At 41.7% G+C, this 14,566-nt stretch overlaps 1 protein-coding gene across 22 annotated transcripts in view; it reads right to left on the reverse strand.

The window, feature by feature from the left end:
- Positions 1-14,566, reverse strand: part of EPB41L3 (erythrocyte membrane protein band 4.1 like 3) — a 141,412-nt gene that overhangs the window by 51,317 nt on the left and 75,529 nt on the right. For 21 of the 22 annotated variants that reach the window (XM_050327471.1, XM_050329861.1, XM_050330658.1 and 18 more), the window contains exons 2-3: positions 14,198-14,418; positions 8,815-9,012 (exon numbers count right to left, since the gene is read on the reverse strand). In XM_050327471.1, the coding sequence (XP_050183428.1) occupies positions 8,815-9,012; positions 14,198-14,407 (408 nt within the window). In that variant the 5' untranslated portion in view covers positions 14,408-14,418. The remainder of the gene's footprint in view (positions 1-8,814; positions 9,013-14,197; positions 14,419-14,566) is intronic. The other variant, XM_050335458.1, reaches the window with a different exon arrangement.

Genomic DNA, 14,566 nt, shown 5'->3' on the forward strand with positions numbered 1-14,566 from the left:
GCACTTCATTCATGGCAATGCAACTGCTTTGGGGTCACCAGCGAAAGAATGAACACTCTGGAGCATGTTTTTGTACATGGAAATGTAAGAGCCATGCCTGCCTGTGCACAATGGTTACAGAAATACCTGTCAAACATGATGATTATCAAATACATCCCAAGTGCATCAACAGAATGTGTACTGTATAAACTGAGATCTGGTAACAGCTTATGAGCGCTACTCTCTGATAAATGAATACAAAAACAGTGGACAAAATTTCTCAATCAGCAGTTCTGCTTTCAGCACTGATTAGTCTCACACATTTGCTAAATGATGACATAAAATAATAAACAATATTCCACATTTCTGGAGGTTTTTCAAAAGAGAAAGTAACCCCCTCACTCAGCTTTCTTGAGAACACAGATTGTTTGGGCTTGGATTTTAGCTAGATGTGCAGCTGATCCATTGGCTTAATGCCTCCTGATTGCCCTACCGCCTCCTGCAAGACACTCTGCAGTAACTCAGGCGAGTCTCTTGGGATTCAATACAGCAGCTGAAGCTTTCTGGGGGGGTTGTAAAGATAAATATTTTCCTTATTCTACCTATACTTGGGTGAATTCAGCAAACACTCATCTCTCCTTCGTAACTGCTAACTAACTGTGCACAAGCCTAGTAGCGTCACAGCGACCAAGGGGAACCAATCACTACTTGCAATATAAATAGTTCCTGGCACACATTAACAAAAAACAACCATAAACATTTTGTTTATTTTCAGCTGAAAAAAGCTCCACTGCCAACATAGTCCGATTTACAGAGTAATCTTGCCATATGAATTTAAAAGCCACAGAGCTCTCCCTGACCTACATTGCCAGGCTGGAGTAAAAAAAAAAAATACATTGCACAGAAACCACAGCACAGAGAGATGCTCTTGAGGCAGGAGAGGCAGCAGGATGATCAGCCTTTTAGATTTGGGGTACCTTAGACAGTATTACATCATCAGTGCTCGGGATTGTCAAGAAAACTTACATAGCCTGTTCTCAAGCTACATCCAAGCTTTATCCACTTCAGATCAAAACCATTTCTGTCAAAGCAAGATAAACCATGAGACAGACCTCGCTGCCTATCAACACTTTGCTTTGCAAGCAGATATTTCCTCACCACCCAGTCCTGTCTCTGATATTTTGTTCACTGTATCAACAGACATGGGTAAAAAACATAAAAGCAGCCCAGTGAACACTGCATGGGGTTCAGTTGGGAAAAAAGTATCTCCCATATGAGGCATTAGGATTTTATATGACAAGCTAATATATTTAGGGAATGATAATAAAGTGAGATTTACTTGGTTTTGGTCTGGAAACAGCAACTGTTTTTGCTAACGTGGGGACAGCACCTATAAACTGAAGCAACTAGCAACAGAGTCATTGATGAATTTAGACAGCTCGGTTGGGAGCTGGAGCAAGTAGCAGGCACTTGAGTGACACAGAAACAGGGCATGAAACATGACAAAATGCACGAAAGCTTGGCAGGAGCGTGACTGGGCAGTGACATGAAAATCAGCAACTTCTCTGTTGGATGGGCATGGGAGAGATGGGGGAATGTACACATTTGTTCAGGAACAGCAGGAAGCTTTAAAATCTGAGTATCCATTTGGGAAAGGGAAAAGAATAAGCAAAGCCCTTCATCCACTCTTCGTGATTTACATTTCAGCAGCACTTAAAAAACACGTGTGGAGGTCGAGTGCTTACTAAACTAGACACCTCAGTAAGAAGCTGGAGGCTGGGAACAACCCGGGAAATAAGCCCGGAGAAGATGAACATGAAGGGAGTGACACAGTCTCACCCTGGTGAGGCCATCACCAAGGACAATGACAAGGACAGGACCCCTGGAGTCACCAGACATCTATCTGTCTGGGGTAAAGGGCAGGTGGAAGATCATCCTCTCCTAGGCTCTTGCAAACAGATTAACAAGCAATGAGCCTTGCAGTACCTCTGCTTGAGTGCGCACGACCAAACCAGTTTTTTAAAATACTTCAACAGACGGTAAACAAGCTCCTGTTGCCTGGCTTGTGTCCAACTGGTGCCCAAGGGGAAGGGGACCAGAGGCAATATTTCAGTAGGAAGTTTTCAGACAGCCATTTGTTCCCCAGAAAATGCAGCTTCAAGGAAGCTGAAACTATTTGTAAATGTAGGCAGATCCATCTCGATAGTTTTCAACATTATGAAAAATAGCTGGCAACTCCAAAGTATCAAAATGAAGATTTCTGCCTGCTAAGTCCATCATTTCACAGCACAAATCATTTTCAGAAAACTATCAACAAAAGGTAAGAGATAAGAGGACTGGATGTAGAAAACAGAGGTGGAGAGGACACGGACAACTTTTTTTATTTTTGTTATTTTAAGCTTCTGGCATTTGATAGTGGTCCTGTCCTCTGTTGTGCCAAAAGGCGGAATTTAAAGCCCAACCTGCTGTTCACTTGGTATGACATCTGGAGGAGTTACTTGGTTTTAATTCCTTATTTCTCATTCAATCTCTAAAATACTTGTCTATTAACTGGAGGAAATGCAAGAGATCACATCTGTCTAATCACTTAAGTGTTTTGCTACCAAGATTATAAGAGACCTTCTCCCTGAATACCGCACAGCCCAGATGTTTCTAGCTGTGAAAGGTGTCAGGGAGCTGAGCCTCTCTCCTAGTGAGGAAGAAATGCTCCAGACCCACATCAACATGCTCCCTCAGCCTTGTGCCATTTCCAAAAGGCTTACCTTAACCTGAAGTGACTTTTTTTGATTAAGGTTTCTTTAGCTTCAGTAAAATAATAATAATAAACATCACTAAAAGGGAGCTCAAACATTTTTATTTCAGTTACCAATCTTAAGTAAAAAACCTTTCTCAGCTCAGCCTCACAGTTGATTATTATGAGTTGGATAACATTGGTGTCGATTTTCAGATCATTGTGCTTCTTGAATTGACAAGTATTTTAAGACATAAAAAGCTGCCTATGGTATTTGGAAAAAGAAAGTCAGAAGAATTGTATATTAACTTTATTCAGCTGAAACATATTCAGGCAATACTTAGACTCCTACTGACATGTGTCAGGTAACATAGATCTTAAGTGAATCCTCTGGCTAATCCAAGTCAGCCCTAATTAGAAGGTCTGGGGACAGAAAACATGCTGTGTAATGGCATTGATGCCTCTCAACCCAGTCACTTTTACTGAAACACGTCCTGGGGAAGGACCAAAAACAAAGGTCTTCATATTAAATTAAGTGAAATGTAAGCAATGAGTAGGTCAAAAGGAAAAGACTCACTAAAAAAAATTCCCTCTTGCATTCAGTAATCAGTTTCACATGTAAAGCTGTTTGCAAGAGGCTGTGTGGAATTCATTAAAGAATTAAAATGTGCAGGGGGTAACTGAAACTGTATCCTTCAGAAACCAGAGGGCATCCTATTATAGAGGTTTCCTTCTTGACCTTAAATCCTACCTCAAAATGGATGAGAAACTCAATGTTATTAACTCCCCATGCAAAAGCAGGTCCATGCTGAGACAGCTCCCACGGAAGGGTTAGCTCAGACACTGCGCAGGGAGGAAGACCACGGGGCCATGCATTTCCCCACTTTCATACAGAAACACATAAGGATTTTTCCTCCAGAGGGGGTCTTGCAGGGTAGGAAAAGCAGCACACACAGCGTTGAAGCCAGTAACCACTCCCTTTCATTTCAGGCAGTGGTAGCATTGCAGAAATAAGTCCGCTTGTCCTCAACTCTTCAAGCCTGTCCTATGACAATTTTTAAGAACTTATTTTTTAAGGAAGCATCCATGTACTCTCACTTTTTAACAGGAAAAAGAGAAATTCATGCAAAACATGTTATTTCAACCTATTAGAGATTTCATTTATTTCACCTCCACTTTGCATTCATAAAGGAGTGTCAGCCCATATGTTTACTCCAGTCTGCTTCCATCCATGTTACAAATCCTGGTTTCAAATATATGGAAACAAAACTGCTTGCCATTTCAACTCAAGTACACTACTCTGATGTCACGTGGGGAAACCCCTTAAGAAAGTGAGGTCTCCATGAGGGATAAAGTCACCAGAGGTTCATCACAAAGGCACAGCAGTAGCTACAGCATGGGACACCCAGCCACTGCCCAGATCCCAGTGGCAGTGTGACTGAGAAAATTTGAGGAAAAAAACCCAACAACTAAACATACATAGTGTATTTTTACCAGTCCCTTCCTACCTCAGCTGACCCCCGCTCACCCCCATCACTACCGGGGCCAGCAGTAGTGCTTTGTGAGATGTCAGCTTTCCATGTGCTCTGCAGCTTATCAAAATCCTACGTCAACTCACACTGCTTGATGTAGGGCTGCAGAGATGCCACAGACAGGCTGCCATGGAAACATTTGTTTTAATTTACTGGTGGCCTGCACGATAAGAAAGTCTGAGCGGCACAGGAATGACGAAAGAGTATAAATTAGCAATGGGCTCAGATAGCTCAGCCTACCAAAATGAAATCTAATTATTTTACCATTTATTTAGACAGATTATGTTACAGATTTCTGATGTCACTTTGTGAATGATAACATGTATACGTTTAGAGCTAAAACAAAGACAAATTCCAACTTGTTTTAGGAATACACTTTAAATTAGGCTATGTGTACCGGAGAGCACAACAGCTGGTTCCACTTGCATCTTTTAATTAAAATGCAGCAGTCTAGATAACAGAAAATTGAAATGAGACAGAGAGGAACAAGGAGGGAAATAAATCCTAGAAAAAGCATAACTGTACCCCTACTTAAAGCTGATGAAACCCAGAAATAAGTTACTTTGCTTGTTTTCTTGTATCTTAGAAAAAAACTTGAACTAGTCTGTTCATTGGGGTTTTTTTAAAGTTTTAGCAGTCTTTGATCTTGCTTTGGTTTTTCAAACCAAAAAATGTAAAGCACACGTCTAGCTTGCTTAACAGAGAAGTCTTCAGCTACCTCTTTGCAGTGCATCTTTGACCACAGCTATGGCCTCTGCTGCTTTGATAATCAACATTTCTGAGCCTGATGCTGGCTGAGAGAGGACAGTGAAGAGGCTAAGGAGAACCACAAGAATTTACCACGGGTGGACATCTAGGTGGATACCACTGCTCATCGTTCCTCTGAGCAGACTGCGTCGACTCCTGTGATCGAGTGCTCCAGCTTGCTCACAACATGGGAGAAACACGCAGCCACCCTGAGGCTGTTCTTCTTTAACAGAGTACCAGGGAAATGTCTGTGTACAGCAAATACCTCTTCTCCAGAAGCCAACAGCTTTCCCTGGGCAGACGAAGCACTATTAGGTGGCCATCCCACCTCCAAAAGGAAACCCCTCTCTGAAGTAAGGCTGCCACTACCATCTGCAGGCTTCTGGACAAGAACAGCAGTGGGGGTACAGATGGCATTACTGAGGGTTTATGGTTTTGGAGGAGGATGAATGAACAGGTTGGGTTACCTACTTAATCTGGTTTTGGCTTGTTATGTCTTACTGCATGAAAGACTTTCTGGGTCAGGACAGATAGAGCACACAGGTAGTAACACTCCAGAGCCTCAAGGGAAGAATTTTACCTGGCATTTGCTTAAGATCCTTTCACTGAACGGATACCACATTAGATGAACCCCCGTTAACCTCAGCTTTTAAGTTACCTCCTCTACATTTTCCCTGTAGATGCGTCTCATACAATATGAAAACTCCCAGTGTCACAAATGCAAAGTACTGAATGTGAGAGGGACTGAAAGATATAGTAGAAAGCAGTAAAGAGGTTCAGAATTAAATAAAGAACAATAGAGAGGAGCTTCTGAAACAAAGGACACCAAGGGGATAATGGATTAACCAAACCTGCCTCAGAAGCGTTTCAATCTGAGAGTATGTGCCACGTCGGCTGCCAGGTCATTAACTGGATGAACACATAATTGATAAGCTGCAGGTTGCACTCTACTGGAGAGCAATAAGCTCCTTTAAATGACATTAATATTTAACATATATAAAAAGCATTTGTCATTTGCAAACCTCTCTGTAGAGTAACTGATGGATCCTATAATGATCCCCAACTCCCAGACTAGGGAATGAAGTTCTGGAGAGATAAATACCTGGCCTGCATCCAAACCAAGATTCACTGACAGAGCTATTATTCTAGCTCAAAATTAGGTTTCTAAGTTTCCGGTCCTTTTAGATTACAATGCTTTGTAGCCTTCAGTAGATAGAAGCATGATATACACAGAACTGAAAGACAGGAGCTGACGAACATAGGATGACATTTCTGACTCACATCCACCAACTGCCACATTCCTACCCTGGGTCACTGTCCACTCCAAAAGATGCAGCTGAGTGGGTTGAACACAAGGAATGGAAGTATTAAATATCTGATTGCCATGTGTTGTCTGCCCCTCTCACCTTTCTTTTAAAGAATTAATCTTGGGGAATTTACTGACCTCCATAATTTGTTGGCTGTCTCAGTATACTTTATATATCTCTCTATACATAGATATGCATGTATGGGTTCTTTTTCCCCATTTAAGTTGATATAGTGAGTTCACTTGTAGGAGAGCCTTCAAATATGACAGCATTTTCCTGAAACATGACAGATTTATTTCTCATGCTGCAGCACTGAGTTTCTGTGAAACAAAACTTTGCTATTATCCAAAATTCCTGTAGGAGAACCTCACCTTCAGCCTCCTACATGATTTCCTGAGATGTCTGCTGAGACAGACCCTCAGTTTCCCTGACCTACTTACTCCCTTTGTATATACTTTTTTCTCCTCAGGAGAAAAACCACAGTGAAAGTCATATAATTTCTCCTGGTTGGACTCAGCATCCTTTTGCTGTAGCTAAACTTTATGCACATGGAAAGCAGACTCCCCTGGGGATCCACAAAATGTTCCGATGGGCTGGAGTGGGCTGTGCCAGAGAGGTACCTGCACTTGCATCCTCCATACACACAACATACTAACAATGCCACCTAGGAAGGATGCAAAGTCTGAATCACCCATTTAAGGTAAGTAAATGCATGGGTCATTCCAGCTGTACTTGTTCCCTGAAATATTTGTTCCTTCTAACTAACTTATGTTTCAACAGTCTGCTCATCATTATAGCCTTATAGCTTTGTCATTTGAGGATTCATCCTTTTAGGAGTTATATTCTCATCAATATTACATTCTGCCTAGGCAGTCTGATCATCTTAGAAGCAGATAAAATGATTACTGATGACAGTCAATACAACTTAAAAATATTTCAGCAATGTACGTAGAAAAAATGAATACAAAACTGGACAGTATTCAAGAGCTACTTCAGAACTTGCAGAGCAGAGAAATCTCACAAGCAGTAAAACATGATGGTTTCCATATGCTAGCATTTTGACACTTCAACAGAGCTCATGTTTAGTGGAAGAGTGCAACTTCCTTTCAGAAATTATTATTCACATTTTTTGCATAAGTGGAAATGTGACACAACAAATCTCTCTTTCTGCACCATCTTAGATTCGATAAAGCTCAGCCTGCTAGACAAGATTTCCATAGAAATCCTATTTGGTGAACTTTGCTTGATTGTATTCCAAAAAGTGACTCACATTTTACAAGCAAGTGGCAAAAGCTGAAACAAGTTTGACTCTTAACATCAAAGCCAGTATGAGTCATTCTTCCAGCTTAATGGCTCACATGCTATCCTTGAGAGACCAAACTGAGACTGCAGGTCAAGAAATGACCATTTAATAGTCACAAGGTATGTGGCCAGATACCTAGTCCTCGACTGAAGGAAACAACACAGGACTCAGCCAGCGAAAGTAAAAGACAGTCAACAGCATGGACTGCTAAGTTGTTGTAAGAGTAGTAAAATACCAGCATCTGTTCACAACTAGCATAGCAAAATTTGGGCCAAACTGTAAAGTCAAGGTTAAATAAAAAACAATAAGGTTTTTCCTTACCTGCCATTTTCCAAAGCACTTAAAAGCACTTAGAAGCTCACCCTTTCCTTGCATGCAAGGCCTCCTGACCCGAAGCAGTTTCAGGACATGCTAGTCCACTGTCCAAAAATCACCTTGGTGACAGTGACTGAATGGAGAAATGGGTCAACTCTGAGATGCTGAATTTTGTCATGCTTACTCTGAAGCAATCAACGTGCTCACTTTCTGCTTTTCTGGGACCTTCTGGAGTTGAAGGCAAGGCATCCTTGCAGCATGGGTCTGCCCACTGGCACAGACTGGCTCCTAAGTGAGAGTGCACTAGTCCTAAAAGTAGGCTCCTGTCAGAGTCTCAGCAGAGAAGGCAAGTTTCCTTACAGAAAAATCACAGCATCTTTCTCCCAGTAACATTCAGACACAATTACGATTGATAGACACAGGAGAAGCACACAAAACTCTCCAGTCCCACTGTTATTTGCTCCTGACATTTCCCCCACTTACCCAGGACATCTCTCATGCCCTTACTAATCTCACAGTAGTTAGAATTACTGCATGGACAATGACTCAATGTAAGTCTCAACTCAGCAGAGTACCAAGGAAAAGAAAAGCCCAATGGGATCAAAATCCTTCTTTGTTTATGGGCTTTGTTGCCCATAATTCATTTTCTGCATTCTGCTGCAGCATGTGCCAACAAAAAATTAATCCAAAGCATCTGGCTGTTCCAGGGAGTGCTCAGAATGTCTCACCTAGCTCAAATCTGTGCACCTTCTTCAATGTCCAGAAAAAACAACGAAAGCATCTCTGGGCTTGGTACTGGTGAAATATCAGGCCATTCATCCTTTTGGTTAAATTAGAAATATAATTTCCACTATTTATTTCTGGACAGTCAAAAAAAAATGAAGACAAAAAGCCATTTACCTCTACTTCACACGCATATTCCGATCCATCCAGGAGTGTCACTTTGCATTGCATATTTTTAGGTTTCTTGACAATCTTTAGAGGAGACTTGGAAAGTTTGCTAGATGAAGATTTTTGAGAGAGCTTGTCTTCCTCTAACTGCTGATATTCCAGCTGTTTTGCACTTGCAGCAGCAAACTCTTGTTCTTTCTCTGTGGCCTACAGAAAGAAAGATACTTTTTGAGTGAGATAAACCAATCATGCCATGCAGTACACTGTGCATCCTGCACTGAAGCATTTAAGTGAGCCTTGTGTGGGGCTTGGACAAGAAAGCCCCTGATGCAGGACAGTCTTTATTGAAAAGATTTCCCACTTTCCTCCTAGCTGTTCTTTCTCATTCAAAAATGTACAGAATATGCATGAAGGAGGGACATTCATGAAAACATTTTACCACTCCTGCCTTTTTCCATAGGTACGAAATCCCACTTGGACTTCCTGTATTTGTTTTTTTAGTGTTTTCCAAATACTGAGTACTGTTGCTGATGAACAGATACTCCTACAGTTTCTTGATATTATTTCAAAGTCTCATGCCTATTAAATCATATGATGCTTCCATGGTGCCATATGGAATAGAAAAATACCATCAGGTTTGCACTAATTTCGCTGTCAGTGAGAAAACAGTCCCTGAATGAGGGCACGGATGCCCCCCTAACAGCGTGAATTCACAGGGGGATGCTGACATGCCTGGGAGAGCAAAAGGCTACGCAAACACCCAAGCAAAGGGTTAAACAAACAGGATGGAAGTGAGGGACCAAACAACTTTTATGTGCAGCCAGCTGGCTAATGCATGTTAAGTGCAGGATGAGGCGCTGAATTTTGCTCTCTGAAAATGCCCAGTAAGTCCCTCTGGCTGACAAGAAAGGTGCTATTTGAAAGGCAAATATACTGCAGGGAAAAGGAGCAAGAAGAAACCACCGTGGCCACTTTTGTTTTGGGTTTATCTGAGAGTAAGGCCATTTGAAGAGTTACCGTGATGCAGCGCAGCACATGGTTCTCTCCACGGCACTAGATGAAAGCCAGAACAGCTCTACAGCATTTCACCCTTCCTAGCAACGGCCCTGCGCTGCAGTCATTTCCCTTTTCATCAGTTATGTCCCGATAGGTTCCAAACAAAACCTCAAAAGGAGTGTAGTAATACCTAAGCTAAAGCTTAAATAAAATGAAAGTGTCTTGCCATTATCTCACTAAAAGGCAAAAAAAAACCCCAAACTCCACCCTGCTTTAGCTCTGAATTATTTCAGCATAATAAGCAACAAGCATTACTGGAAATATATTGTAAATTAACCCTCCAGGTCTGTTTCCATTCATTGTATATAATAGACTTTCATGAGAATGGAACAAATCCATCCAAAGGCTTTAATCTGCTTTGAGACCAGAACAACCTTGCATCATATAACCAGAAACAACAGTGTACTACTAAATCACAGGGAACTGTCCCTGAGTGATTTCATAAAAACAAGCCATAAGTTTCCCCTCTGCCTTCAGGTGAATGGGGAGAAGGCGAATTTGGAGCCAGTTGTGATACCAACAGCGTCAGCAAATTACAAGGAGGTGAGGCAAGACCTCATGGTCCTACTTTCTCTGCAAGAGAGGAGATAGCAATGGTCTCCTGGACTTTCTGGGTGGGGAGACTAGAAGAAAGTGGAACTAGAAAGATAAGAAAGCAAGAGCTGGTTTCAAAATCCACCACATCTCCTGAGCCATGGATTTTCTTCCCCAGGAGCAGACCACCACCAGCTGTCTCTTCCCCCATCTAGCACTAAAGGACTTTCTCCTTCCAGTACTTGGACATCAGCTTTGTGTCTGGATGTCAAGGTCCTCACATACTTGGAGACTGTCAGGAGACAGAGGCACCAAATATGTGAGTGGATTAGCTGTTTGCTGAGCATTTAACACTCACAGCAGCTGTGACAAAGAGCAAGAGTCCCCCTGGGCTCACAGCAAGGCCTGAGGCCAGCTAAATTTCCACCTCCACAACCAGCTGGCAAGTGGTCCAGGCTAGTGCACTGAGATATAAAAAAGACTGAAGATGCCTCCTCCTAGGGCCCCTGTGCAGAGCTGCACTGCTGCTGATGGGCAGAGGGGCTCTTTGATGATTTCTGTACATTAAAAGAAATCTGCCAGAGAAGCTGCATGTGCATATATGTGGGTGCAGAAGTCACTCTGGGGATGAAAAAAAAAAGCAGCACTGTCATACACAGTGGTTCATGACATTTCTGATGTGAGAGTTAGTACCCCACTCCAACAAAAAAAAAATCACCAACAAAACACCCCAGACACAGGGAACTAACTAATCTTCTTGGAGAAAACAGAAAAGCTGCTTGAAAGAAAAGCCCACAACAACAAGGTTGCCCATCACCCATTTAAACTTCAGAACCATATTTAGCCTGCAAGTAATTTCTGTGAATCCCAATGGACTAGTAATTATTTTCCTTCATAAAGACACTTGGTAACTTAAGACTACAGCAGAGTTTTGTTTATTTATAAATATTTTAAAATATTACCGAGGTTATTTTGTTTGTTAAGGTTCCCTTCCACATTAAGATCAGGGGATTGTGTCTAGGTTAAAATCATACAAAAGATTTTCTCATTTGTCTGGAGAACAAAACATGCCAAGAACTATTAGAGAAGATTACCCCAAACTATGCTGACATGTTCAGGCACTGAGGTACTTTCAGACTGTATTAAGACCCTTCTTCCTAAAGAAACCTGACATCCTCGAATCTAGGAAAAAAGATAGCCAGTGAAAAACCCATGTTCACAGTGAATTATTTTGAATTCTGCAAGCATAGCTGCATTTTCTTCTAAATTCTTCTCCAAGATACTTCAGCACCATATTTTTGCCATTTCTGTGTTCTATTTTTGCAATATTTTTGGTGTCACGGACTAAATTCTAGTGCAGCAGAAGTTGCTTCAGGGTCTGTATTTTTTGAGGATAATCTCTGTCATCTATGACATGGTATGTTTAAGCCCTTCTGAAGCTGCATCCCCTCTCAAAGGAAGCCTCTGGAGTCACGGGATTCATCAGTAATGATCTCACAAACTTTGTAGTTTCTCACTGGGGTATGAAGTGATATTACCACACTTGCACAACACATTAATCCCATCTACTTATGGTAGTCGCTCAGAAATATTGGTGCCCAACCCATGTGATGCCACCTTCTCTTTTCCAAAGAGACAGGAAGGCAGGCATATAGTTAGGCTGCATTATTACACCTGATAGGAAGGACTTATTTCTCTAATAACTGTTAATCTCAATATGAAAAGGTTCTTCATCTTCATTAAAATGTTTTGGGTTTTTTATGTGTATAGGGTGACAAAGAAGAGACCCTTCCATGGATTGGAAACTTAAATCTTTCTTCTCAAGGTTCTCTCATGTGAGCAAGAGCAAAAATCAACTTCCTTACTACAACTACAGACAGTAAGGAAGAGAACAAGCTTTGGCTTTTTTAATGACACCATTGCTTTGTCTCTTAGTGCTGATTTTAAGTGGTTCTTTCCTGTGATATAGACACTTAAGCCACTATGAAACATACTAGGCCTATCACTGCAGTTGGATTTGGCAGTCTGCTTACAGCATGGACATTTGGATTCAATCTGGTAATCTCAACGGGAAGGTGTCACATATCCCTTTCACTAACCCAGTTTTTCTATCCAGCCTTCTACAGGCACCAGCTCACTGTGATCTTCTTTGGGAAAGAAAGGGATCATCCAGCACATGAGAGCATCTCAGGTCTGCAAACTCACACCTCTAAAAGCAGATGGGCAGTTTTGGTGTCTAAACTGGGGTGTTTTTTTGTGTGTGTGGTTATTTTGGGGTTGGATTTTTTTTGTGGTTTGGGGTTTTTTGGTTTATTTACTTTTTTAAGATGAAAAGAAACTTGAAGTGGAATGATCACTGAAAATGTCAGGAAAAACAAAATAATACTACTTATGCCTAGGACTGATAAAATTACACTTTAAATTAATGACCAGTTTATTCAACACCTCCCTCTTTTGGACAAGCAGCCCTGCTTCTTTCCCCCAAAATAATTACAGGCAATTTCTGATCTATTTCGGAGACCAAAATTGTCCCAACACATAATTGGTGGATGTGGGAGTAAGAACAGAGAGGTGTGTGGTGGGCAATGGAGTGAGGTTGATCAAGGGTTATCAACAGTAAAAATGGTTAGCAATTAAAAAAACCAAACAGTTCTTCCAGTGGCTGAATTTCAACAGCAATCAACGAGCAGAAATCCTGCCCTGCTATGTCTACTTCTTAAGACGTAAGATTTTAGACACCTGTTTTAATTTGGTCCCAGAAACACTTGTTGTCCCAAGCATTTAGGTAATGCACCCCTACCAGAGTGAGATAAAAAAATATTTTGTATCTGAAATTGCTTATACACCCATTTTTTTCACAACAACATTAAGTTTGGGCTGTAGCTCTGTGAAAAAAAGCTTAAAACCCAAGACCACAGCCAGCCCCAGAGAGCTTCTGCAGGTGCACTCACACTGATTTTAAGTAACACCTCCTTACATCTATCTACTTGCTTCACCAGCTCTGTCTCTCCCAGCCAGGTAAAACAACAGGAGCCCACTTCAAACAGCCAGAAATTTTTAAAGGATGGAGGAGAGGAGGAGTTAGACAGACTCTCCAAAGATGAATGTGATCAGATGAGGGTCATAACCTTATGGAGCTAAGGGAAGTGATTTGCAGGTACCTCATTATTTGTGTGTCACTTACCCATGAAGAACAATGTCTGTTAATCCTATTGACTGGAAATTATTAACGGGAAGAAGAAAGCAGCTTCCGCAAATTTAATAAGTGCTACAATGAGCCAAATGGAAAAGCATGCAATAGCTCTTCTGAAACCTATTACATGAATAGTTCAAGTAATTATAATGCCGTTATTCCAGAACCATGAGAAACTTAAGGGACCACAGACTCTTCATGGTTCACACATCAGACAAGCAAGCATGAAATCAGTGTTCAGCAGGTGTCAAAAGAAATGAACTCTGAAAACATTTTCAGCTTCATAAAAACTGACACTGTTTGCTATCTAATGCAAATGCAAGATCGAAGATGTTTCCTGCTTAGTTAATGAGACTACCCTTATATTTAAGCACAGGAGGCAGAAATACCTGCCATGAACTTCAAAACATTCTTCTGCCTGAGAACGATTATTCTTTAAATGCAAAAGGCCAGCCAGCCAAGATCTACAGCACCACATCAAGCACCCTTCCATGCATCTCCGAATATATATTTCCCCTCCTAACACACCAGACTCACTATTTCCCAGGAGCAGTAGGTGAGTACACAGCTACTTGCAAGCAGTGAGGGTGTGTGCCCGGGCTCCTTTACCTGCTCCTTTTTCACGGGTGTGCTGTGCGCTGCCACAGCCGAGAACTGCTCGAGTGCGTTTTGAGGTTCTTCACTTGGCTGCTCTTGTTGCTGTTGCTGCTGCTGCTGGTCCTGCGGCTGGGTCTCCGCTGCCCCTTGCTGCGCAGGGCTCTCCTGCTGGTCCTGCTCTTTATCCTTGGACTCGGAGTCCGATCCCGATTCTGTAGTCATGGTTGGTTATTCTGCAAAACAAGGTGAGCAGATCCACTGAGTACAATCTCACAGGTGTGAATTTGAAAGCTAGGCTTACAAAATGAAGAAAGATCAGGAACAAAGTTTTAGTCTTAATATGTCCAGACTTTAAAGTGGCTATCGCACTGGTCCGACCGG

The sequence above is a fragment of the Myiozetetes cayanensis genome, unplaced genomic scaffold (genome assembly GCF_022539395.1).
Source record: "Myiozetetes cayanensis isolate MyiCay16 unplaced genomic scaffold, myiCay2020 scf1, whole genome shotgun sequence".
NCBI classification, from domain to species: domain Eukaryota; kingdom Metazoa; phylum Chordata; class Aves; order Passeriformes; family Tyrannidae; genus Myiozetetes; species Myiozetetes cayanensis.